Source organism: Labeo rohita, chromosome 13 (genome assembly GCF_022985175.1).
Source record: "Labeo rohita strain BAU-BD-2019 chromosome 13, IGBB_LRoh.1.0, whole genome shotgun sequence".
Taxonomy (NCBI): domain Eukaryota; kingdom Metazoa; phylum Chordata; class Actinopteri; order Cypriniformes; family Cyprinidae; genus Labeo; species Labeo rohita.
In genome coordinates, this window is record NC_066881.1 from 20092158 (window position 1) to 20117963 (window position 25806).

General features: G+C 34.8%; 1 protein-coding gene across 1 annotated transcript in view; it reads left to right on the forward strand.

Annotated features, from left to right (window-relative positions):
* The first annotated feature begins 2753 nt into the window (after positions 1-2753).
* fbxw4 (F-box and WD repeat domain containing 4) overlaps positions 2754-25806 on the forward strand; it is a 38868-nt gene continuing 15815 nt past the window's right edge. The window contains exons 1-6 of the mRNA XM_051126472.1: positions 2754-3152; positions 4398-4493; positions 5247-5432; positions 6025-6157; positions 7530-7624; positions 25475-25540. Coding sequence (XP_050982429.1) covers positions 2968-3152; positions 4398-4493; positions 5247-5432; positions 6025-6157; positions 7530-7624; positions 25475-25540 — 761 coding nt within the window. The 5' untranslated portion in view covers positions 2754-2967. The remainder of the gene's footprint in view (positions 3153-4397; positions 4494-5246; positions 5433-6024; positions 6158-7529; positions 7625-25474; positions 25541-25806) is intronic.

Genomic DNA, 25806 nt, shown 5'->3' on the forward strand with positions numbered 1-25806 from the left:
TATGTTTTTGCCGTACTTTGGATCAAATGTCATGCTTGGTAAGCAGAAGAGACTTCTTTAAAAAACATAAAAAATCTTACTGTTCAAAAACTTTTGACTTGTAGTGTATTACTGGCCTCAAACTTTTGAATGGTAGTAGACTACCTACAACGATAACTTCACAATGTACACTGACAAACTTTCAGGTGGCTACTCTCTAGCCAGTCCTTTACAAGTGTCATCTTGAGACACATTTTAAGGATTTATAACAAACTCCTATTGTTGCAGATGAGATTACCTGTTGGTAAAACAGGCAAAATGTTAAAAAAAGAAGTCTGTAAAGCATGATTTCTATAGCAAGAGAGAGCAAAAAAGGATGAGGCTGTTAAAGAGGTAATATCTGTGACAGTGTATTGAACTAAACTCTTCTCCGCAAAGGAGATAGAGAAAAGTAAAAGGATACAGAGGCCTGCGTAACTTGGTCACCGCACTGAATGGGCTGAGGTCAGGCCACCACTTTGGTTCAAACAAAGGCAGCCACCAAGTAGTCGCATTACTGACAATCACATACCATAACCTAGGATCAAATGGCCCCATTGTGGCGCTAATATAAAAAACATGTTGTAGAATGACAAGCGGTGAATGCTTACATGAGATGGGGTCCTCTGTCAATTACAAGACACTCACCATACAAAAAGAAGAGGAAGAAGAAGAAAAAACATCAAGGCAATTGAATGTGCCATAGAGTGAGGGGTGGACAAGCTGAGTGATTGGAGGACAGGCCGAGGGAAGAAAAGAACAAAATTGCATTCCACAAGCAACTGAGCATGTCTTCAGAGAAATAACGTCTATAGAGGCACAAGAGATGAGAGGAGAAGACGAATAATAACAAACCTCAATTCTGGGTCTGGACTGTGCAATGCTTCTTTTATTGCATGTCCTTTATTGTCCTGATAAATAGTTTCACAAATCTGTGAGATAAAGCAATTACATTCAAATAAGTGATGTATTAATGTATGCATTAAAACATGCTTTAAATATGTTCAATAGTAATTCTTTTTTATAATTCAAATGCATTTTCATTGCTCAGTGTTTCATACAACTTCTTACTAAGAGGTTTGAGTAAATGTTCAATGACTAATCTGACTATATTTGGTCATTTTGAGATTATTAAATTATTTTATTGCAGTAATTTCAACACATCGTTGACTGCTTTGCTATTTTCATGCACTTAGGGACCAGATATTTTATGTATTTCTTTACTTATAATTAAGTAAAAAAATAAAGAATTAGCAATGACACTCCCATTTCCATGGTGTCATCATCCTTATCATTGAAAATAAATTTCTATATTATCTATAAATATTTTTCTATATTCTGCATGTTAAATACTATATTCACAAACAAAAATGTGAATAGTACATAGCAAAACAACCTTCTTTTTCTTTTACTAGAAACTGGGTCACCGATAAAGTCCTCAATGCTAGTAATTAACAATAAATAAATAAATGAAATAAATAAATAATAGTAATTATTATCATTATTATTATTAAAACTATCAAATTATACAGATAAACTCTTTACGATGTAATGCCCATATGCTTTCTCAAATATTCTGCATCTTGAATTTGCTTTTGGAATAAGGAAGATACTTTTTTCTTTCCTTCCTCTTCAGAACGTTTTTATTTTTCATATGTTAATATTGTATTTATGTAGCAATCTTTATTTGAATTGTATCAACCATCTGTTTCAATGATTCCATTTTTTTTTTTTAAATATTGACAACATCATCATCAACAGAAAGAAAAAAAAAACAGTTTCAGTGACTACAACGATTTTTAATGTTTTTTTAAAAGAAGTCTCTTCTGCTCACCAAGCCTGCATTTATTTGATCTACAGCAAAAACAGTAAAATTGTGAAATATTTTTTACTATTTAAAATAACTGTTTTCTATTTGAATATATTTTAAAATGTAATTTATTCCTGTGATCAAAGCAAACTTTTCTGCATCATTACTCCAGTCTTCGGTGTCACATGATCCTTCAGAAATCATTCTGATATGCTGATTTGCTGTTCAAGAAATATTTTATTATTATTATCAATATTTAAAAAGGTTAAGGACATTTTTTCAGGATTCTTTGATGCATAGAAAGATCCAAAGATCATCATTCATCTGAAATAAAATTAATAAAATAAAATAACATTCAAAAGCTTGGAGTCAGTATAGTTAGTTTTTTTTTTTTTTTTTTTTTTTTTTTGAGGAAAGAAATTATAGAAATTAATACTTTTATTTAGCAGGATGTTCTAAATTGATCAAAAGTGATGATAAAGACATCTGTAATGTTACAAAAGATTAATATGACAGATAAATGCTGTTCTTCTGAACTTTCTGTTCATCAAAGAATCCTAAAAAAAATGTTTTTGACATCATCATCATCATAATAAATGTTTTTGAGCAGAAAATCAGAATATCAGAATGATTTCTGAAGGATCATGTGAATGGAGTAATGATGCTAAAAATTCAGCTTTGAAATCACAGGAACAAATTACAATTTAAAATATATTCAAATAGAAAAGTTATTTTAAATAGTAAAAAATATGTTTAAATTGTACTGTTTTTGCTGTGCTTTGGATCAAATAAATGCAGGCTTGGTGAGCAGAAGAGACTTTTTAAAAAAAAAACACCTTCAAAATCTGACTGGTAGTGTATACAGCCTGAATGAAAGGTAACCACACAAAACCGGATGGATTTAAATAACTGGCTCTAGTCAGTCGCTGCACGGTGCACAGCGCAGATCACGTGACTCTACTTGTTGTGATGGCTTCCTTCGCTTACTGTGACTACACGCTTTGAGAAAAACATGGGCTTCTGCGTATTCCGGCGTCAAACCGACGAGTGTCCTTTTAGTAAAACCCTTCATATTAGTGGAGGCAGACACAGCGCGACAAAGAAAAGAGAAAAGGCGCTGCTCTGGAGAAGAAGCCGCGATGTTTCTTTTTCAGTTACCCGAAGATGTGCTCTTCCTCGTCCTGTCCTATCTGGATCCCAGATCGCTCTGCCGCCTCTCTCAAGCGTGCAAGAGAAGCTACATGTTCATCTCCAGAGACGTTGTTTGGAGGAAAATAGCTAAAGACATTATTAACAGTGGCTTGACACGACAAGGAATAGATTTGTAAGGATTTTGACATACACTAGCTGTGTTGCTAGCTAATAGTTCTCGGCCTACGCATAAAATTACAGAACTGCGTAGAGTGCGTAGGGCAACGCGCATTCATGGCAGTCATGACGTAATCAAAACAGCGTATGTTCAAATTCAGTTCAGTTCTTACGCTGATAGTCACGTGGGTTTTGTTTACAGGTGCAACCTGTACGTGAGAAGGGCATCAAGACAATAAATTGAAGAAGTAATATCTATAAGCAGATGAATAAGATTTTAGACTGTAGTCAGCTTGTTTTTTCTTCGTATATTTGTTTAGAATCGACCAAACCGAACTAGCACTTCAGTCACTTTCCACGAATACGAACATTGATGTGCCATAACATTTTGTGAGGACTAATATCGATATGACTTACATTTTGCATGTTATATAATAATGTATTACAAAAATTTAAGATAAATTCTTAAAATGTTTCTCTGGTTACAAAAAAGGGAAAAATCCTTACATTTGTGACCCAAAAAATAACATTAGTTGGAAGACTGGCAGAAAGACAAACAAATAAATAAAATAATGTATCTAATATATCAATAATGCCATATAGAGATAATAAAGAAATTTTAATCTTGGGTTTATTAAGCTCAAAACTCAACCATTCGGCTAAAAGTAAAAAAAATAATAATAATAATAATATAATTTATATTATAGCAATGGCAGAAATTTTAATCATGGGTTTATTTGTCAAGCTTAAAGCTCAATCATTCAGCTAAAAATAAATAAAATAATTTGTCTAATAATAACGGCAGAAATTGTAATCTTGGGTTTATTTGTCAAGATCAAAGCTCAACCACTCAGCTAAAAATTAAATAAAGAAACAGTGTTTTATTTTTGTTATTTATGGAAAATGTAGGTTTGTCATTAATGTATTTGATTTAAAATTGCTCAATCACACATATCAGGGTTTTAAACTGAATTTAGACATTATTCTCAAACTTGAATGGGAGGGTTGGAGAGATTTCAAATTCAACAGAAAATTAATAGAAAATAAAAAGACTATTTTCATTGACTGCTTGAGGTTGTCGGTCAAGATTTTCTAAAAGATACGTTTATTGACCGTTTGTTGAAAATTGGAAAACTGGAGTCCTTTCAATTGTTTTCTGAAGGGGAGCGTGAATAAGCAATTCGTTGTTTTTGCCAGTTATCTAAATTAAGCTCAAATAATCTCAACCATCAATCGATTTTTCTTTTAAATTTTTTTTCAGGTGTCCTTCTATTCCTCTTAAGGACAGAGTGAGGGTGTCCCACAACTGGATACATGGAGTCTGTCGTAAAGAAGTCCTTTTAAAATGGAAGATTAAGTGAGTTATTATTGTATTTTCTTTATATATCCACCTTTTTCTTCCAGTAAGAGTGGGTGCGGCCATATGTAAATTTTATGGGTCTGGCTTCCAGTCTCTTCCTCGTCCAGCTGTTTTTAGCTGTACAAAACAGCTAGTTTTGCTGCTTGATATTGCAAATTGGTGTGTCTTACCATATTATTTTAATGTGTTATCTTAATTATGAACACACTGGTTTGTAATGCAAACAGTTTTACAGTTTACAGCACATTGTTATTCTTCTCGTTACTTTCCTATAGCGGCTAATGAAACGGGTCTCACCCATATTCTTACTTACGCGTTGAAGAAAAAGGTGAATATATGTAAATCCTTTAAACTCCAGTCAAATATATTTTGCACTTTATTTGCTTTGGATGAATCAAAATTGGAAGCACAAATAACTAGCCATAAACGGATGCAAAAATAGAATTGCTTGATCTAGTAAGATAAAATGGTTATAATGTGACCCAACCCGTACTTCGAAAGGGAGAAGGGGAAAAAAGGAATTTATAAGTAAGTTGGAGGTTGTCATACTTTCGTTGTCCAACCCCAAAATACATATTTTTCAGACATTTATCTTTTGTCTTAGGGTGTGTAGTTGACCTTGCCAATATGGACAAGCCATTATTGTGTTTTTTATTAGCCTCCTCGTCACCTTAAGCCCCAAGATACAGATTGAACTACAGAAAAAACATGTGTAGGAGTAATTTCCATTCCTTGATTGTTCGCCCACAGCTTGTTGCCGTGGATACAGCTGGACTGTGATGTGCTGTATCTCTCTCAGGCAGCAAACATCAGTGCGTACCATCTGAGAGCTGAGGGGGGAAAGTTACAGAACAAACGAGTGGCCCTGTTCTCGGGACACCAAGAAGATGTGTGCAGATTCACTCTGACAGACACACACCTTATCAGTGCAGGAGGGTAAATCCATGCTTTTTTAGTCATTTATTTTGATTGTATTATGAGCAGATTTGATGAGAAATTACTTCTTCAAATCTTATAATATGGTCGCTGAATAAAATAAAATACTGTTTTACACTTTTTGATGTAATTTCCATTAGCACACAGAATCTTATCAGTGACCAGTATTCTTTGGTTGAATGGTAAAACAGGAATGTGCTTGTTTTTCCCTCTGTTTTGTAATTGTGCCACTAGGTATTTCCTAAATTTAAACATAGTAAAATATTAACTACAGTAGTTCAGCCATGCAGTGAGTCCACACTTTATGGTTTGTTTGGGACAGCTTGCTGTTTAAAATGCATAATAATAATAATAATACTAATAACTATTATTATTATAAATATAAGAATACTGTTAGTAATAATAATAATTATTAATATTATTAGTATTATTATTATTCATTTTATTTACAAACAGTGATAAAATATATATAAATTCTGCATAGTTCTGAACAGCAAAGCTATTTTTTAATATATCTCATTGATGTTTATTTGCTGTATTGCACTTCTTTAATTTCTTATTTTAATTTCATCTCTTCTTTAATTTTTTTTAGTGATGGTAAAATAATTGTTCATGACAGAGGAAGTGATTATTCTGTGGAGTATTATGGTCACAATCAGGAGGTGAACTGCATTGACTGTAAAGGGGGTGTGATAGTCAGTGGCTCCAGAGACAAGACTGCAAAGGTGAGATTGTCCACTGTATGTTTTGGTTTTGCTTTTGCTTTAAAGGGGTCATCGGATGCCCATTTTCCACAAGTTGATATGTTTCTTTAGGGTCTTAATGAAAAGCCTATAATATATTTTGGTTAAATATTCTCAATGGTTGTGTAAAACAACACCCGTTTTACCTTTTTTACCAAAAATCATCCCAATCTGGTTGAGGCTGCTTTAAATGCAAATGAGCTCTGCTCACCCCGCAATTAGCCGCGTTTAGCCACTAGACTTGGTAACAAGCACATTATTAGGAAAGGCGCTCGCAAAGATTCGAAAAACCCCTTACACTCACTTCTGCTGTAAGTGAAGCTGGATCATGGATATATGTAGATCGGGAGGTGCATTCCCTTCACAAACAAACGTATCTGAGGTAAGACGCTTATGTCAGTCAACTATTGTGGGAGTGGCCTCTGTCGGTGTGACGCAACAACGACAGTCATCTGAGAATTAATTAAAAACTACTGCATGTATTTTTACCATTACAGGGTAGATTGTACATACACTGCCAACACACATTAATGTTCAAACAGCATGTAAAAGTGAATTTAGCATCCGATGACCCCTTTAATGTAAGTAAATATGCTAGCTACTGTATGTCAATGACTAAATTTCTTGCACTGGTTTCTTTTCACTTACTGGAATTTGAAGGCTACATATACCAAATAGAGAAGAATTTAGTTACAGGAGACTTCTTTAAAATCTTTAAATCTGTCAGTTTGGACACAGTCCAATTCAATCCCACTAACTTGAAGTAACTTGAGAGATCAAGGATAACTTGAAGTAACTTGAGAGATCAAGGATGCCTTGAAGCTGCTATGTACAGTGACCCTGTGTTACTGTTTGGTTGGTCTGTTTAGTGTGAGATCAAACTTTATCATCCTAGCACATATACTCTATTTAGGAAACACATTGTAAAGACAGGAATTTATACTTCATTAAACATTAATCACTTTTTACTATTTTTGAAAGGCTGCATTTATGTGATCAGAAAAAAGTAATCTTGTGAAATGTGACCCTGGACCACAAAACCAGTCTCAAGTAGCACGGGTATATTGTGGCAATAGCCACAAATACATTGTATGGGTCAAAATTATAAATTTTTCTTTTATGCCAAAAATCATTAGAATATTAAGTAAAGATCATGTTCCATGAAGATTTTTGTACATTTTCTACCGTAAATATATCAAACCTTAATTTTTGATTAGCATTATGCATTGCTAAGAACTTCATTCTAAATAAAAGTATTATTTCATTTTTTTAAAAATCATACTAACCCCAAACTTTTGAACAGGAGTGTTGGTTAATGTCTAAATCATTTCTGTACTGTCTGTAATTTCATTAGATTTGGGCTCTGACTCCTGATCGATTTGGACAGTGCTTACATACAATCCCCACATATGACAGAGTGTGGTCAGTGGCCATCAGTCCATCTCTATGGTAAGTTTCTACTCATCATTCGTTTGTGCCAAGAGGTTTATCTAGGCTTTGTGGTTAAGAGTCTTAGTAATGCTTACAATATAGTCTACCAAATCTTTTTTCCAGTGTTTGATCAATTTAATGCTATCAGTCCTTGATTTATGATACTGGATAAAGTCATAACATTCAAAACCTGAATGACTTTCTTCTGTGGAACACAACCTCTTGGTAACCAAAGAAACTAGGTCTCTTATAAAATAGATTCTTTTCCACTTATTCTTTTCCAAAATATCTATGAAGAAAGTCATGCAGGTTTAGAACAACATGAGGATGAGTTAATAATGACAGAATTTTCATTATTAGTTCAAATCTGCCTTTAAAATTTTATTTTATTTAACATTCTGTTACTATACATTCTTAAAAATAAAGGTTCCAAAAGGGTGTTTTAGCAGTGATGCCATAGAAGAACCTTTTTTGGTTCCCAAGAGAACCTTTCAGTGAACAGTTCCTAATAGAACCACTTTGAAGAACCTTTTAAACATCTAAAGAACTGTTTTCAAATATAAAGAATGTTTTCTGCATTTTAAAGGTTCCATGGATGTTCAAGGTTCTTCATAGAATCATTGATGCCAATAAAGAACATTTATTTTGAAGAATGTATGACCACAGTGGCCTGAGACAAAAATGTAAAATCTGGGATTCAAAATCCAATATAAACCTGGAAATAAACAGAAAATTGTAGAATTTTGACTAATTTCAAACAAGAAACATAGAACCATATTTATGGCAATCAATCATCTTTATCATCATCATCATCTTTGAAATAAAGCTCATATGTTTCTTTGCACAAAATTCTCAAAATGCAAAATGTTGGTAATTCGATTCAACATTTCTGTCAAATTGTTATGCAAAACAGAAGCATTTTCCCTAGCAGTTTCAGAACTTTGAACACTGTATTTCTCTCTACTGTATCCATGATGCTCTTCCAGTTTCAGGCAGTCTCACTTGTTAGACATTATGTGTTTGATTCGGCCGCATGCTTCATACTCACTGGTTTCCTCTGTTCTTCTCACCATATGAATCACCAACAGACCTGAACATCAACCTTAGCTTTCATCAAAGAGAATTTGAGATCTTTTAAATAATGAATGTATCAGTGGGTTTAAAAGAGCGGGGTGGGGGTGGCGGCATCGTTACGGCTCGTGAGGTGAAGTGGTCATAGACAGGGCAACCCAAAGCAGGTGGCCAGACCCTTTTTTAATACATACTCTTCAATTTATTGCCATGCCATTGCTTTGAAGTCAATTAGTTCACACCTCTAAAATGCAGATGGAGAAGAATGTGATCCCGGCCCCTAAAGGCTTAGAAAGCAGAATTTTGCCCTCTCATGGTGTGAAAAAGACCTTTTTGTGGTCCCAGAACTTACAAACTTACCCTATGTAATGTTTTTCCCACTTCTTTACTCTCACCAAGACAGTGGTGATACATCACTGAATGTTTCTTTGTGTTTCTTGACTTTTTAAACACAGAAATGTGTTGAACCGTCCAGTTGATAAATCGTTACAGACTTTTGAACTTTGGAAAGCAGTTTGAGCCTACAACTGGTTAACCGTTTCTCCCTCAATACATCTGGGAAGTTTCCCGATGTGATGAGCTGTTTAAACAAGTGTGGGATGGAGTGAGACAGGCGAGAAGGGAGAGAGGAAAAAACCGTGCAGGATATTATAGTGAAGCGGGGTTGCCTTTGCTCCCGCTGCCTTTGATTGCTCGGCCATGTATACTCCCACACGCTTAATGACACGCAGGCACATGAAGCTGTAACACTAGCGCAGAGCCTCCACCTGCCCCTGATCCGTCAAACGCACCTTCACAGCACTGCTGAAGGAATGGAAACGGCGTGCGCGGGGAGACACTAAAGGACACCGACCGGCTTGGACGCGTTCTCATCTTTTGTCACGACAAGACTGGCGTGTAGCGGAAGAAAGCCACTGCTACTTGAGCAAATGCAATGGTTCAACGCAGTTTTAGTCACTCAGCCGAGTTATTAATCCCTGCTGCCCTGTCTCCACAGCCAAGAATTTAGATTTCAAAATAAGAGACGATTATCCACATCATTAATTCTCCAATTTGATGGCTGAAATAGCAGGCCTCTGAAACAGACTGTTGGACCCAGATAATAGACCACACTTCTTTACACGTATTGACGGTGGGAGAAGTTGATGAAATTGACTTGAGATAAAGGCGTCAACTAAATCAAGGGTTTTCATACTGTTTGATGTCTTTGCACCAAACCGATTGCTAGAATATATGGAAAACTATAAAGATCTATTTATAGTGTGAAAATTACACTTATTGTAAATGTCTTGCAAATACACTGCCGTTCATAAGAAATTAATGTTTTTAGTTAGCAAGGATGCATTAAATTGACATTTATAATCTTACCAAAGGTAAATATTTCAGATAACTGTCTATTCATCAAAGAATCCTGAAAAAAATGGTATCCTGCAAAAATATTGGGCAGCACAACCATTGATAATAATAACCAAATTAACACTAAATCAGCATATTAGAATAATTTCTGAAAGATCATGTGACGCTAAAGACTGGAGTAATGATGCTGAAAATTCTGCTTTGCCATAACAGGAATAAATTGCATTTTATAAAAATTTCACAATATTGCAGATTTGCTGTATTTTTAGTCAAATAAATGCATTCTTGAGACTTGTTTAATCTTACAACCTCAAACATTTGAAGAGTAGTTTATTTTATATAAAGTAGTTGCTTTTCATTAGGTTGACACTGTATATAACTGTCAGCAAAATAAATAATTGTGAAAAATATCTTGATATTAACCTGTGTTTAGAAGGCAGAATGAAAAAGTAAAAATGTAATTGTTTATTACAATATTTATTATTTTGCTTTTTTCGTGTTTTTTATTTTAACTTAAAACTTTATATAAATATAAAAGTTTATTACACTACCATGCAAATGTTTTTGAACAGTAAGATTAATAATGTTTTTTAAAAAATGTTCTTCTGCTCACCAAGCCTGCATTTATTTGATCCAAAATACAGCAAAAGCAGTAATATTTTTAAATATTTTTACTATTTAAAATAACTGATTTCTATTTGAATATATTTTAAAATATAATTTATTCCTGTGATCATAGCTAAATTGTTAGCATCATTACTCCGGTCTTCCGTGGAGTAATTTCCTTCAGAAATCATTCTAATATGCTGATTTGCACATTGTTTGATTATCTTCCACAGTAGGAAGTAAGTTTTTTATTATTATTATCAATATTTAAAACAGTTGAGTACATTTTTTTTCTGGATTCTTTGATGAATAGAAAGATCCAAAGATCAGAAGAAATTATAGAAATTAATACTTTTATTTAGCAAGGATGCTTTAAATTAATTAAAAGTGATGATAAAGACATGTATAACGTTACAAAGGATTTCTCGATAAATGCTGTTCTTCTGAACTTTTTATTCATCAAAGAAACCTGAAAAAATTCTAGCTGTTTTCAGCATAATAATAATAATAAATGTTTTTTTGAGAAGCAAATCAGAATATTAGAATGATTTCTGAAAGATCATGTGACTGGAGTAATGATGCTAAAAATTCAGATCAAATAAATGCAGGATTGATGAGCAGAAGAGACTTCTTTAAAAAAAACATTAAGAATCTTACTGTTCAAAAACTTTTGACTGGTAGTGTATGTTCTAGGATTTATTATAATATAAATATTTATTTCTGATCTTTTCAGCAGTATGAAAACCTCTTACCTAACCTATTACCAGACATTTAAAAAGTGCTTCTCTGGTCATGTGGAAGCAAATTAAAGCACATAGTAAGAAAATTGTAAGAAAAAAATTCACTTCCATTATTTGATTTTGAATAACATTAACAAAACATTAGTTTTGTTAAAAGTGTCATTTCCTCTCCAGATTATGTGTTTCCGATATTCAGGCTCCTCCAATTAGAAAGAGCAACAGATGTTCTTTAATTGAGAGTGTATTCTGATTTCACTCCTGCAACAGTCAAGAGCTGAAACCGTAGACGGAGAGGGTTTCAAAATAGTGATTGAACAGTGTGTTTTAATTTGGAAACCTGAAGGAATAGATGGGAAGCCCTTGTGTTGCAAATGTAATTGTTCCAGCTTCACGCTTGAGGTATCTAAAGGACAAGGAGCAAGAGAGGAGACGCTGCAGTGAGCAACGGGTCCGAGAGAAGGGGTGAGGGACAAAGAAAAGAGAAAGAACAGAGAGAAAGATGTCGAAAGAGTGTGCATATGGTCGCCTCTGACACTCAGGTGTTAGGGGCTGTATTGTTCCAACCCAATGCAGAATCACACTTGTGTATAAAACAAAAGAACCGTGTAAGAAAATATAACCCTTCTTCTCTCTGTTTTTTCCCGCCACCATTTGCTCAGGCTCTGATTTGTATTTCTTTTTAACCTCCCTCCTCGTCTGTTCCGTAACCCTCCCTCCCTTTTTGCCGTCGTTTTTTCCAAGGAACGTTATCTGAAGGTCTGCTAGTGGGATATTCCGGCCGGAGCGAAATGCCAAGGCTGACTGTCGTCTATCTTTTTGTAGTCACTGATCCTAACCGTATCCAGTAGCCCTTGTCCTATTTCTGAGATTGCTTTTTACAATTTTAGCTGCCTGGGTTTTATTTCTTCTTGGACCACCTTCTCAGGTTTTTCACTAGTTATATCAGAGCACAATGCGTGTGAGCACTGGACAGGACCGGTCCTGTGCAGACTTGAAGAACTCCACGGCGACTGCGTGACTTTCACAGCTGATGTTGCAATGTGAACGCTAGCTCTGAAATTCCCTAAATGGTGTCATATGGCTAGCGGTCCCAGCCTTAACTGTGAGACCGCTCCGAAAAAAAAGGCCCCTCTCCCATTGCGAAGGTAATGGGCACTCTGGCTCCCTGCATTGTTCTCATTTCACTCCAGTGGGTTGCTCTTCTGTTCTGAATTCCATTTACAATCTCATATCAAAGAGACAGCGGCGGCCATGTTGAAGGGGGAAAAAACGGTATTCACAGCAGCCCAAATGATTCCTGATTCTTGATCTGTAACCCGTGAGCTTGACTGGTTCATCCCCCCGCCTCCCCTCCATTCCCCCATCTCAGTCTAGTCTTTGTCTGCCATGTCAGACTTCAGACTCTCACCCCAAATGTTGATTCATCTGCTCCTGTGTGAGGAAAGGCCCTGATTGCTACTAATGGCCTCTGATTAGCATACATTTTATCTTGAGGACACTGTTTTAGGACCTGGAATGACTTGTTCAGTTGGTAATGTGGCTCTCAGAGGAGAAACTAAAATTGGTTGACAGTTTACATGGCATTTAACCTGCATGCTATCTTGCATAACCACCATATGCAGACTTCTTAGCAAACTGCATGATTAAGGAATAAGCAAGAGACAAGATGTGTTATTGGTTTTTGGAAAATGAAGGTTTAAAATAAAGTATTTTAATTCCGGTAACACTTAAGTGTAGGAACCAGTTCTCACTGTTAAATGGTTGCTTATTAACATGCTTATTATTAATATATTGGCTGTTTATTAGTACTTATAAGGCACATATTCTGTATGACCATATTCTACATCCCTAAACTTAACAACTATCTTACTAACTATTAATAAACAGCAGAGTTTATCGAGACAAAAGTCAGTTAATGGTTTGTTAATGGTGAGAATTGGACCTTAAAATAAAGTGTGACCTTAGTTCCTTATTTCACCAGAGATATTCTCATGTTCATAATGAACATGATCACAATAGCAAACAAATTATATTTTCTTCCGAATTTAATTGCTTAATTCAGTTGTCTTCCAAGAAATTATTTGACACTACTGTTCTAAAGTTTGGGGTTAGAAAGACTGAATGAAATTATTTTTTATTTGTTTATTTATTTATTTTGCTGCAGTAAATTGATCAGTTGTGACAGTAAAAACATTTATAATCTTCCAAAAACTTTCTATATCAAATATTATTTTAAATTTTATATTGATCAAAGAATAAGAAATATTAAGTATTACTTTCTGAACTTTATAAAAAATTGAAAACGATTATTTTAAATTGTAGTAGAGTTTTGCAGTATTAATGTATTTTTGACCAAATTAATGTAGTTTTGGAAAACAAAAGAGACTTTCAAAAGCATAAATAAATCCTACTGATCTCAAACTTTTGATTGGTTACATTTATTTTATACTTTCCCTTTCAAAAGTTTAAGATCAGTAAGATTTTTATTGTTTTTTAAAGAAGTTATTTTAAAAATGCTCATCAAGGCTGCATTTTTATTTGATCAAAAATGTAAAAAAAATTCTGTAATATTTTGAAAAATTATTTCAATGTAAAATAATTATCTATGTGAATATATTTTAAAAATATAATTTATTCCTTTGATGCAAAGCTGAATTTCCAACACCATTAATCCAGTTTTTAGTGTCACATGATCCTTCAGAAATCATTCTAATATGCTGATTTGTTATCAGTGTTCAAAACAGTTGTGCTGCTTAAAATTTCTGATTCTGTACTTTTTTCCCAGGATTCTTTAATTTAAAAAAAATTGATTTTTTAAAATAGAATAATAATTTTGTAATAATATAAACTACCATTTAAAAGTTTGAGAAGAAGAAATTAATGCTTTAATTCATCAAGAATGTGTTAAGTTGATAAAGAGTGATAGCAAAGACTTGATTGATTGAAAGAAAAAATTGATTCTGAAGAAATTCTGTTCTTTTAAACTTTTTATTCATCAAAGAATTCTAAAATTCCAAAAAAAGGTTCCAAAAAATATTAAGCAGCACAACAGTTTCCAACATTGATAATAAACCAACAAATTAGAATGATTTCTGAAGGATCATGTGACACGAAAGTCTGGAGTAATGATGCTGAAAATTCAGCTTTGCATCACAGGAATAAATTATATTTTAAAGTATACCATTATTTTAAACTGTAATAATATTTCACAATATTACGTTTTTTCCTGTAGTTTTGATCAAGTAAATGCAGCCTTGATGAGCATTTCCTAAAAAAACATTAAAAATCTTTCTAATCTCAAACTTTTGAACAGCAGTGTATATATTTACAGTTTTAATGTATTTTATCCAATCTATTTCACCTAAATATCACAGGCACTGGACATTAAATATTTAATATCCTTTGGACATGCAGTCCTTCACTTCTTCCGTCTGTCTGACCCATCTTATTTCAAAGTCTTTGTCGTTCCCTTTTTACCAGTAGATGTAGAATTAGTAGGGAGCGCCTCTTGTGATAAATAGTTTCCTGTAGTGTCAGACACGACAGATTTTAACTGACAAGATGGGACTTGTTGAGTCTGGAAGAATCCATCCAGGCCTGGTAACTCTAGCCAGAGTATATGTAAGGTACGTCGGCTACTTTTCCACTTGCATATATCGCACACACATGCAGGACAGAGTCTGTCAGTTAGTTCATTAAGCTTGTTTGATATAAGAGTTTGGGTTCATCTGATTTAAGTAGAAAGTAGAAAAGAGTGTAATTGTTAGGCTGAAATGTGTAATGTGGTCTTGTTAATACCACATGCATGTGTCTCTTGCAGAGCTTGAGCGAATTATGTTCGTTTAGCTTTTCGGACATTGTTTAATTATAGTTTAGATGAAGAGGCCTCACTTGGATGATCAAATGCACTTGTCCTCATTGGCCGATGCAAATTGCGCATACGTTTGTGTCGGCTCATCATCATGGGAGTTTTTAAACACGGCTAATCAATGTCTTATGCAGGTAATCTAAACACAGATAGCAGATAATTTTGTGCTTCTTGTAAGTTATGATGGGATAGGCCATGTCAGGATGGACTTCTGTCTAACTGCCTCAAAGAGCACAGTACACCCTACCTCAGTAGTCGCAATGAGCCCACGGCGACCGGGCAGGGAGGATGAAAAGGGCCAGGGCGCAAGCGTCAAAAAGAGAAGCAACCCCGAGGAGAAGCGAGAAAGGCTTCTTTTTGGGGAGGCCTGTTTTGTTTAGAGTTGGTCAAGCACAACTACAAAGATGTTGCAGGGGTACTGCCTTTGAAATTTTCCAAAGAAAATGATTGTTGGATAAACCGCCCCCAAAACGCCACTCTCTGGCAAACGGAGGGAGCGTGACCTATGACCCTCAGTATGAAAGTACAGCGAGACGTACTCCTCTATACCAGCCTAAGCTCACCCCGCCCCGATTTCACCCCCTTTGCTCCACCTCATTCAAGCAAAAAGAGAGAGAGAGAAGGAGAAAAAAGAGTGAAATTCATGTCATTCATTTTGCTTCTCATCTCTCTCTCTCTCTCTGTTAAGGCTTGGAGGGCGAGCCGTGTCTTAGGAGTCAAGAATTCAATTAGTTAAAAAAAGGGGAAAAAACAAGAAAGAAAGCAAGAAAAGAAAGAGTCTGCAACAATAAAGCGATAACGGACAGAATGTGCGTTCCCACACGTTAAATACAGGGCGCTTACTACTGAAAGCACAGCATGGGAGCTATAGCCTCTGACTGCAGGTGGTGTCCTGAATAATTGCAGTCAATATGCCCCTTCTATGCAGGCTTTGCACAAGCAGATCATTACACACATGCCACATACAGGTGTTCCCCAGGCGCATTTGAGATGGAAACTTTTGTTATTCCCTAAAAAGCATTTTTGCTCAGAAGTTAGCTGGGGAGTTCAGCGTTGTGGCTGTGGTGTAATGTACGACTGTCTGCGTATTTCTTAGCCACATTTTAGACTGTTGACATAAAAGTTCAGATACATTGTCACAGTGCTAAAAGAGATCATATTTAACTTAAAATAGCGTTTGTTGACAGTGAAAATTTTAAATCTGTGTCAGAATGTGTCAGCATTTTTCTAAGCAGCCTGCTGCTCCAAATGGGAAGAAATTTAAAAAAATGTTTTCCAGATGGAAATAACAGTACTAGCACAAGTGGCGCAGATCCAGGGTATCATAAATAGAGCTCCAGACTGTGACTGAAATGGTCAGAAATGCGACAAAAAATGTGACAATAATTTAAAATCTGCTTGGATGGAAAGCCAGGTAAATAAAGCGGTATCAGTTCAGTGATATCGTGAAGTATCTTTTGAAATATCTTTCTGCTGTATGGAAAAACAAACACCGTATGAGCCAGGATGTCTAATTCATGGATAAATTACTCAAATTGTTTTTTTAATGACCAGACAAAAAGATTCAAAGTCTCAAACTCCAGTTTAGAATTTGAATCAGATTTAGTCAGTGTATCATTTAAAGCTGTTGCTGAGTTCACCATTGATTCCCTTGTGATTCCCAGTGAGTCATTATTCAGATACCAATTAAACATGAACCATTATTTGTGATTAAAGATACATTGTCAGCAAATTATTGGTCAGTCTGTACTATAGTGAGGATCAATTGTAATTTGAATTGTAAACGGAAAGCTTTCTTCTAGAACAGAAGCCTGTTTACACCAAGGAAAGTAATTATAACGATAACTGTATTACCATCTACACCAATCAGGGTCGGAAATTAATAAGGGCTTAATGAGGGCTGCCACCAAAGTGAACAAAAATGCTCCATAAATTCAAGACAAAGGGGCAAAAAATCACCTTGCGCATTTAAACATGACGTCTGTTGCGATTAAAGTGAATTGTGAAAATGAATGAAAAGTGTCAATTTATGCGTTTAGATTCGCTCACACTTCATCACATTGCTTTTATGCGCTGTTTTGTGCAGCGTTGAGCCTTAACCAATCAATTTCTGTTGAACTTAGGAATGCATTGGCTAATCAGAGGCGCTTAGATTAGTCAGCGCTGAAAACGACAGAGCTGTTGCTATAATAAGGTGATTATAAACGTTGCCCACACATGCCTCAACATCAACTCCGGGGGGCAAATATTGCCCCTTAATTTAAAAGTTAATTTCTGACCATGACACCAATAGACCATAACACTGTTGCTATATTGTATGTGACCCTGGACCATGGGTATATTTTTTAGCAATAGCCAACAATACATTGAATGGGTCAAAATTATTGATTTTTCTTTTATGCCAAAAATCATTAGGATATTAAGTAAAGATCATGTTCCATGAATATATTTTGTACATTTCCTACCATAAGTATATCAAAACTTAATTTTTGATTAGTGATATGCATTGCTAAGAACTTAAGATTTTCTCAATATTTTGATTTTGTTTTTTGTTTTTTGCACCCTCAGACTCCAGATTTTCAAATAGTTGTATCTCAGCCAAATATTGTCTTATCCTAACAAACCATACATCAATACCCTTATGACTGGTTTTGTGGTCCAGGGTCACGTATAGCTGAATTTGTCATCTGCTACATTAAATGGTTGAGCTCTTTAAAGTCAAATGGATTCTGATTAGCTGTCAATGTTTTTTTCTTCATCAGCTGGAAAAAAAATGTTCTGAAACTTATTCCAACGACTTGTTCCTGTTATGATGTAATTAGAATGCTTATTAAAACTTTGTACTTATTGTTCTAGTTAACATCCTTGGTGTCAAAATGCATTAAAACTTTATGGCAAATGACATGTTTGTGTTTATTAACTATTTTGTCATTTGTTAACACAATTTGTCTCCTAATTTTTAATTTTAAGAGCCTTTTATAGCTCCCTAGTCATTTTCTTTATCTGATGTCCTTATAAACGTGTGGTTTAATTAGTGGCAGGTGATGAGGTCTGCGTAAACTAGCTGCTGACTTTCTCATGGCTTTTTGTGTGTATTTTTTAGCCTAAATTGATGTGGTGCTGTTCCACTCCGCTAAGCAAAAGGTGGTGTATGGAATGTTCCTCTGACCTCAGATGCAGGGGACATGAACAGAAAGCCAAAAGGTCTGTGAACTCGGGTGTGAGCTGAACAGGGGGGCGGGAAGGGGGTTTGGGGGAGCTGGGCCGCAGGACGGGGCAGGAGGGTCGACACAGAGAGGGAAAGAGAAAGACCCTGTCTATTGTGTTCCTCCAGCCAATATAAATACATCATAACCCTTTTCAATTCAAACATATTTAGGGACTAAGATGAAAGCACTCTAACATCCCCTTGAACAAAGCCAGGGGTCAGCTATAACAAATGAACAACATCCACTGCAAGGCCGATGCACGGGGGGTTAAACTCCCTTTGAACCCTGTCTTTACCCATGGGCCTTTAGGACAGACTGAGATGCATTTGGGGTCAATAGATTTATTTCACTGTGTTTAAAATATTTTCCTCATTTATTATAATTATTCCGCAATTAATGACAATTTAACGGTCATATTTTTAATTTAGGATTAGTTGATTCGTTTTTCATTCTTTCTGTCTCTTTTTAGATAAATAGTAATAGAAGTTGTGATATTAATTTGATGTGATAACCAATTTGTTAAAAATGACTCCCTGTTGCTAAGAGAGGACATTGTAGGGCAGTATTTGAGTCTCCTACTAAAAAGGCTTTACATAAAAAAAAAAAAAGGTTACCGAAAATGGTAGCATTTAAAAGAAATGCATTAATTTATACTAATCAAACAAATTTATATTGGTAAAATCAAGTAGAAAAGTAATAGCTATTAAAGGTAGCGTTTGCAGGTTACCACTTTGCGCAGTGTAGATGGTGTAGATTTTTGTTTATTTTTATTTATTTATTTATTTGTTTTTGGACTAAGTTAGTTTAGGTGGTTGACCTACTGAACTACCAGCTGGTTAGAACCTGTAGACCATCATGGACCAGCTACCATGTTTAAAAAAAAAAAAAAAAACTGCTTGACTACTTGTTTTTTCTAGGTTGCTTGGATGTGAACTGGTGTACACAATATAATGTGACATAGAAAGCTATATAGCATTTTATAGAACTACAAATCATGCTTTGGAAAAACTGAGCGGCTGTCATACTACTGAAAAATCTAAATATATTTTTTATACCGAGTAGCATCTCAATTTTGAATTAATTTATCCTGAAAACACTTTTTGCTTACAACTCTTTTTACACTACCTTTCCAAAAAGTTGTTGTTGGTAAGATTTTTTAAACTGTTTTTGAAAGTTTCTTATGCTCACCAAGAATGCATTTATTTGATCTTAAACAGTAATATTTTAAATATTATTTTAATTTAAAATATAGTCAAACCAAAATATATTCATACACCTTCAACATTTCTCACGTTATCACAGTTTATTTGCTATAGTTTAGAAAATAGTAATAAATTATAACAAGAACTCAGGTAAACTGTCAGAACAAATTCATCTTGATAATGTCAGATAACTTTGAAAGAATGGTATGTAATGGATTACAATCAAGCAAAAATTCAGACAACTAGGTATGGCAATATTTACACAATTATCAATACTTTCTTGATCAATTACCAAACAATGCTTAATTTTGTTCAGTCTATGGTTTAAAAAGTCACATTAGCAAGTAAAGAAAAACACAAAAAAAAAGCAAAAAACTTGGCCAGGTCTAAGTCTCAGAATAATTTTTGGTCCCAAATTTGTATCAGTTTTACTGGTAGTCCACTGTATGAAGAATTTTTGGGTATAATATGTCACAGTTTACTTTATTTTGCTATCCTCACTTACATAAATTAACCTTAGTATCCTGCACCCACTAGTACAAAAAAAAAAATCTAAAATCTGTCTAAAGTCTGGTGTTCAGATAATTTTTGGTTTGACTGTAAGTGTTTTCTATGTGAATATAATTCCAAATGTAATTTATTCCTATTTAAATAAATAAAATAGTCATTTATTTAAAAAAAAATGTTACTGAACCAAAGTGTAGTTTGCTTTCCACATACAAATAAGCAAGGAAAAGTCCAAATTATGTAACAATAATTTTAGTTTTTTAAAAACATCCTATTGTATGTCCATGGTAAACTTAGCACATTTCCAGTAATGTGTCTGGTTTGGTAAGAAAAGCGCTTTTGGTGGTCTTGACCCAATACGTGTGGTTGCTTGTGTTGGTTTGGCCCTAACAATGTTGTTACTGTGGAGCTCCTCTCCCAGCAGGGGCTGAATTAAAGTTTGTGTGACCCCGGCACTAATTTCATGCTGCACAGTTCCTCGAATAATGATGTCAGCTGATTAGGTTACCAAAATGGTTGTGTTGGCAGTGAACCCCTGACATGTTCTAATGATCCTGAGGCGTGCTGGGTTTTTTGGGGCAGAGGAGTTGGGGTTCGGGGTGGGCAGCGTGGGCCGGGGGCTTTGGAGGGAGATTGTCCGTGCTCTTCGGTTTAGAGGGGGGGCATAAGGTCGAGGGAAGGTGGAGGCACATTAGGCGAGAGAGAGGCTTTGACCTTTTACAGCTATAATATCACTAGGAGTCCCTTTCAGATCAATCAGAACTTGTCTGGGAGACAAAAATGTATTTAATTGTGGTGTTCTATTTTTCTCCTTTTCACTCCCTCCCTTGTGTTTTTTCACAATCGGACTCACTGAGGGATAAGTAATTGAAGTAATAGAGAGTAATAAGGGCTGGGAAGAGAGAGCTTTGGCCTTGCCCCTATTGTATCTTGTGTCACACGGGTTCAAAGGTCAGGCAGCCTGCATATTCTATTAGGGCGCACGGCCTTCATTGGGGCAAATGAGTTTACCCAACAGTAATTAAAATGCCAGCACTGGCCAGGCGAGCTGAATATGGTTGATGGGCCACCGCTAACTGGGTTGACAGCTGCCATGGCTGTCTTTGCCAATATGCTTGGGCCCTCAGTGAACAAACCAACTGAAGCCATCACAGACAGGAACGCATGTTCTCTCAACTTAGCGCGCGCTCTTTCTTTCTGCCTTTTTTACACTAAAAATAGCTTTGCATTGTGCTTGCGAATCTCAGTTTCTTAATGTTTTCATGTCTTAAAAGACTTGTTTGATGCCAGTTCTATAATCAATTATGTTTTTACCTCATTGAATATCAAAATTTGCTCTGAAAGCAAGCACACTTTTTCATTCAAGTCTAAAGGCCTGTTTACGCTGAAAACCATTACTAACGTCCACATCAGTGCACAATAACGTTCTGTTTATTTTAAGCTCTAGGGCCGGGCGATAAATCGATAACGACTGTTATCACGTGATATAAATTTCCTCGATAAACGATAACAAGAGTTCGATAAATGTTTGATGTAATTTGTATGCGGCAAAGGCGGAACAAAAGAGCGCTAGTCATTTGAAGCGCGCCACTCGGAGCGTTTATCCGCTCGGATCAAAGTTGAAATGGCGTTCACTCGCTGATGAGTCTCAGTCACTAAACAGTGCTGTGAGATCCAGTGTAAAGCGCTTGAATTCAGTGAAGAACACAAATGACTTGGTTTAAAACCAGATGAAACTGCGCTGACAAACAGGAGAAACACTATGCGCAATGACACAGTCAGAAGGCTTTTTAATCTACAAATCGGCATCATTGACCATAGATTTGCTGTAGTAGCACAGTGGTATTGTGTCAGAAATGTGGGTATATTTGTGTCGGATTTTGTTATATTATTAGTGTAGACGTATTAAATTAATTGGAGGGGTAATGGACTATAATTATAGTATTTTTGTGATTAACCTATAGCTTTTATGCATTTATACTAAATATATTTTTCAAGCAGTCAGAATAATTGCATTTCACCATATAAAAATGAGGTTGCTACAATTTTTACAGATATTACTGATTTTTATAATAAACACAAATCTGCATCTGCATTCTAACTCAAGCTACTATAAAATGTGTATTTCCAAGAGACAATTTTTTTTTATTATTAATATTATCAGGCTCACAAACCTGTTTCTTGATTTGAAACAATATTACTCATTAAAAGTGCAGAACTAAGAAATTATATTTTTTTCGTAAGGAAAAATTAGTGTTTGCCACAATTAACCGTCTGGTTTTTACAAATTTCACATTGTAGCAAAAATCTGCCTTTAAACTTGAAAGAAATATAAATTTTACATTTATTGTGATAATTATCGATATCAGCTGATATGAAATTATTGTGACAGTTTTTTAGGCCATATCGCCCAGCGCTACATCAAATATCGAAATTAGCTCTGAAAGCAAGCACACCTTTTCATTCAAGTCTAATGGCCTGCTCTTACCAAAAATGAAAACTAGCATCTACACCAGTGCACAGTAATGTTCTTGTTATTGTAATCATATAGTGGACTTCAGTGGGAGCCTACGGGTTGAAGGTCCAAATTGCAGTTTCAGTGCGGCTTCAAAAAGGGCTCTACACGATCCCAGCCGAGGAATATGGGTCTTATGTAGCGAAACAATTGGTGATTTTCTAAAATAAAAAAAAAAATAGAACTTTATATACTTTTTAACCACAAATGCTCATCTTGCACTAGTCATGTTATAAAAAAAAAATCACGTGTGATGTAGGCAGAAGTATCAACCCAGTGTTTACAAAGCAGACATGCAAAAAAAAAGTCGAATGCCCTTTACAAAAAATGTTAAAACGATGTTGGACTATTTTGGAGGAGAAAATAAGGAGAAAATAAGACCTTTTAGAACCGGGGTAAGCAGACGAAGAACTAACCACACGTGACATTTCCAGTGTTATTACATAATGCATGAAGTTGTGGCTGAGCATCACAGCGCAAGTGGAAGATGAGCATTTGTGGTTAAAAAGTGTATAAGTTTAAAAAATATTTTAGAAAATTACCTATCGTTTTGCTATACAAGACCCTTATTCCTCGGCTGGGAACGTGTAGAACCATTTTGAAGCTGCGTTGAAACTGCAGTTTGGACCTTCAACCTGTTGATCCCCATTGAAATCCACTATTTGGAGAAAAATCCTGTAATGTTTTCCTCAAAAACCTTAATTTCTTTTTGACTAAAGAAAGAAATACGTGATTATCCTAGCTGACATAAATTATCAGGACATTTTTATTCTGGAAGTGAAATAATCCTTCAACGGACCGACTCTGTGTATGTTGTATATGTGAGTGAGATGAAGGGTCACTGTCCCTCTCTGTTTTTGCGCTGGGGGTTTGGACACCGGGCGCTACAGAGCTTATTCACACGGGCTGGTTGTTAATTTGAGGCCACACTGGTATTCCATTGTGAAGGCCGTTTCTTTGGTTGATGTTAGTGGGAGGGCAAAGAGCCCCCTGCTCTTTCTCTGGGTTTTCTCTAGAGGTATGAAAGTATGTGAGAGAGGGAGATGCTTTGTGATTCGTGTAGTTTTACGTGGCTCTCGCGTGGTGCGTCAGTAAGCATTCGCTGCAAGGCACGTTGACGCCGCACACACTTTACATAGTTGGCACAGAGACTGAGAAAGCATTCTGTTAATGAAAGAGACCATCCCAGCAGGGCATTGTAGGAATACCTGAGTGCTAAAACAGGCACATTCCTGTGTGTTCACTAGTGTGAGGGCCCTATTGTTCAGCTTACCTCCAAACACAATGCAGGGAGCAGGAGAGCCTTGAGCCTCGCCCGCCAATCCCAGCTGTCCAGGAGGGCTCTAATCCCTGACTATCACGCAGGTCAAAACTACCGCGCTCACACACCCGCCCACCCGTACCTGCTTGACTAATTTCAACCTGTCACCCAACTAAAAAGGAGGTATCCGAGTGTTTTTGTTTCTTTTTCTTTCTTTGCCGCGTTCCTCCTTTTTTCCCCCTAGATGTCTCGTGAATGAAAACACATCTGTGAACAAATCCGCTGTCTCAACATACCCTTCAGCCACTCTTTACACCTCGCTACGCTCCATTCACTTTTCAAAATTTGTTTTTAATGCGCTGTGTGTATTCTCTCCAGGAGCCAAAATATTACTCCACTGTTACGTCACCTGCTCAGTATTTAAATGTTAAAAGCATTAAATGCTGGAACAAAGATTATTTGAGAATATGTTCTGAAAAGCACTAAAGACTCTTAATCACAGATTTATACAGATTTTATAAAGGTTCATTAATAATAAATACAAACTAATCATAATAATAATAACAACAACGTTCATGTTATTAGTTTGTTGTTATTATTATTATTATTATTATTATTATTATTAGTTTGTTTGTAATTATTAATATTAACAAACCATTGCAAAATCTGGTAAAAATGCTGACATTTATTGTTGTTGTTGTTGTTATTATTATTATTATTATTATATATATATATATTTTTTTTTGCTTTTATTTTTTTTTTTTAAATGAATAAACCATTACAAAATATGATATACATGCTGACATTTATTATGTATTTTATTTTATTATTTTTTATTTATTTAATTTTATTTTATTTATTTATTTATTTTTTATTTCTACTACTACTACTGCATCTACTACTATAATATGCTTGTAATTATTAATATTAATAAACCATTACAAAATCTGGTATAAAATGCTGACATTTATTATTTTATTTTATTATTTCTACTACTACTACTACATATACTACTATAATATTCTTGTAGTTATTAATATTAATAAACCGTTACAAAATCTGGTATAAAATGCTGACATTTATTTATTTATTTATTTATTTTAATTTATTATTTTATTTTATTTTATTTTATTATTTCTACTAGTGCTAGTACTACTACTACTACCACCACATCTACTACTATAATATACTTGTAATTATTCATATTAATAAACCATTACAAAATCTGGAGTAAAATGCTCATATTTATTATTTTAGTTTAGTTTAGTTTAGTTTATTATTTCTACTACTACTACTACTGCTACATCTACTATTATAATTTGCTTGTAGTTATTAATATTAATAAACCATTACAAAATGTGGTATAAAATGGTGACTTTTTTATTTTATTTTTTTATTTTATTTGATTTTATTTTTCTACTACTACATCTGCTAGTATAATATGCCTAGAAATGTCAAAATGGTTGGATGGTGTTTTTTTTTTTCAGTTATTAATGCTTGTATTTTGTGGTAAAGATCTTTATATCTTTGCAGCAACTTTGTGACAGGAACAGCCTGCTGTGAGAATTTTGCTCCTCTTCGAATCTGGGACACAGAAAGGTACTTTTTTTTTCTACATAGTTATTTACATATTTTTAAAATATGTTTTTTAACATATTTTTTAGAATTAATTCATAGTAATACTCATTTGTTTTATTTAACCCGTCGCTGGAACATTTCCATCTTCCATTTATTTTTACTTTTGATTGTTGTATTGCATCTTGTGAAAAGTTTTAACATCTGTGCCAAGTTTAAAAATATTACTATCATTAGCATAATTATTTCGCATAATTAAATGAAATTACTTGTTATGTGTAAATTGATAG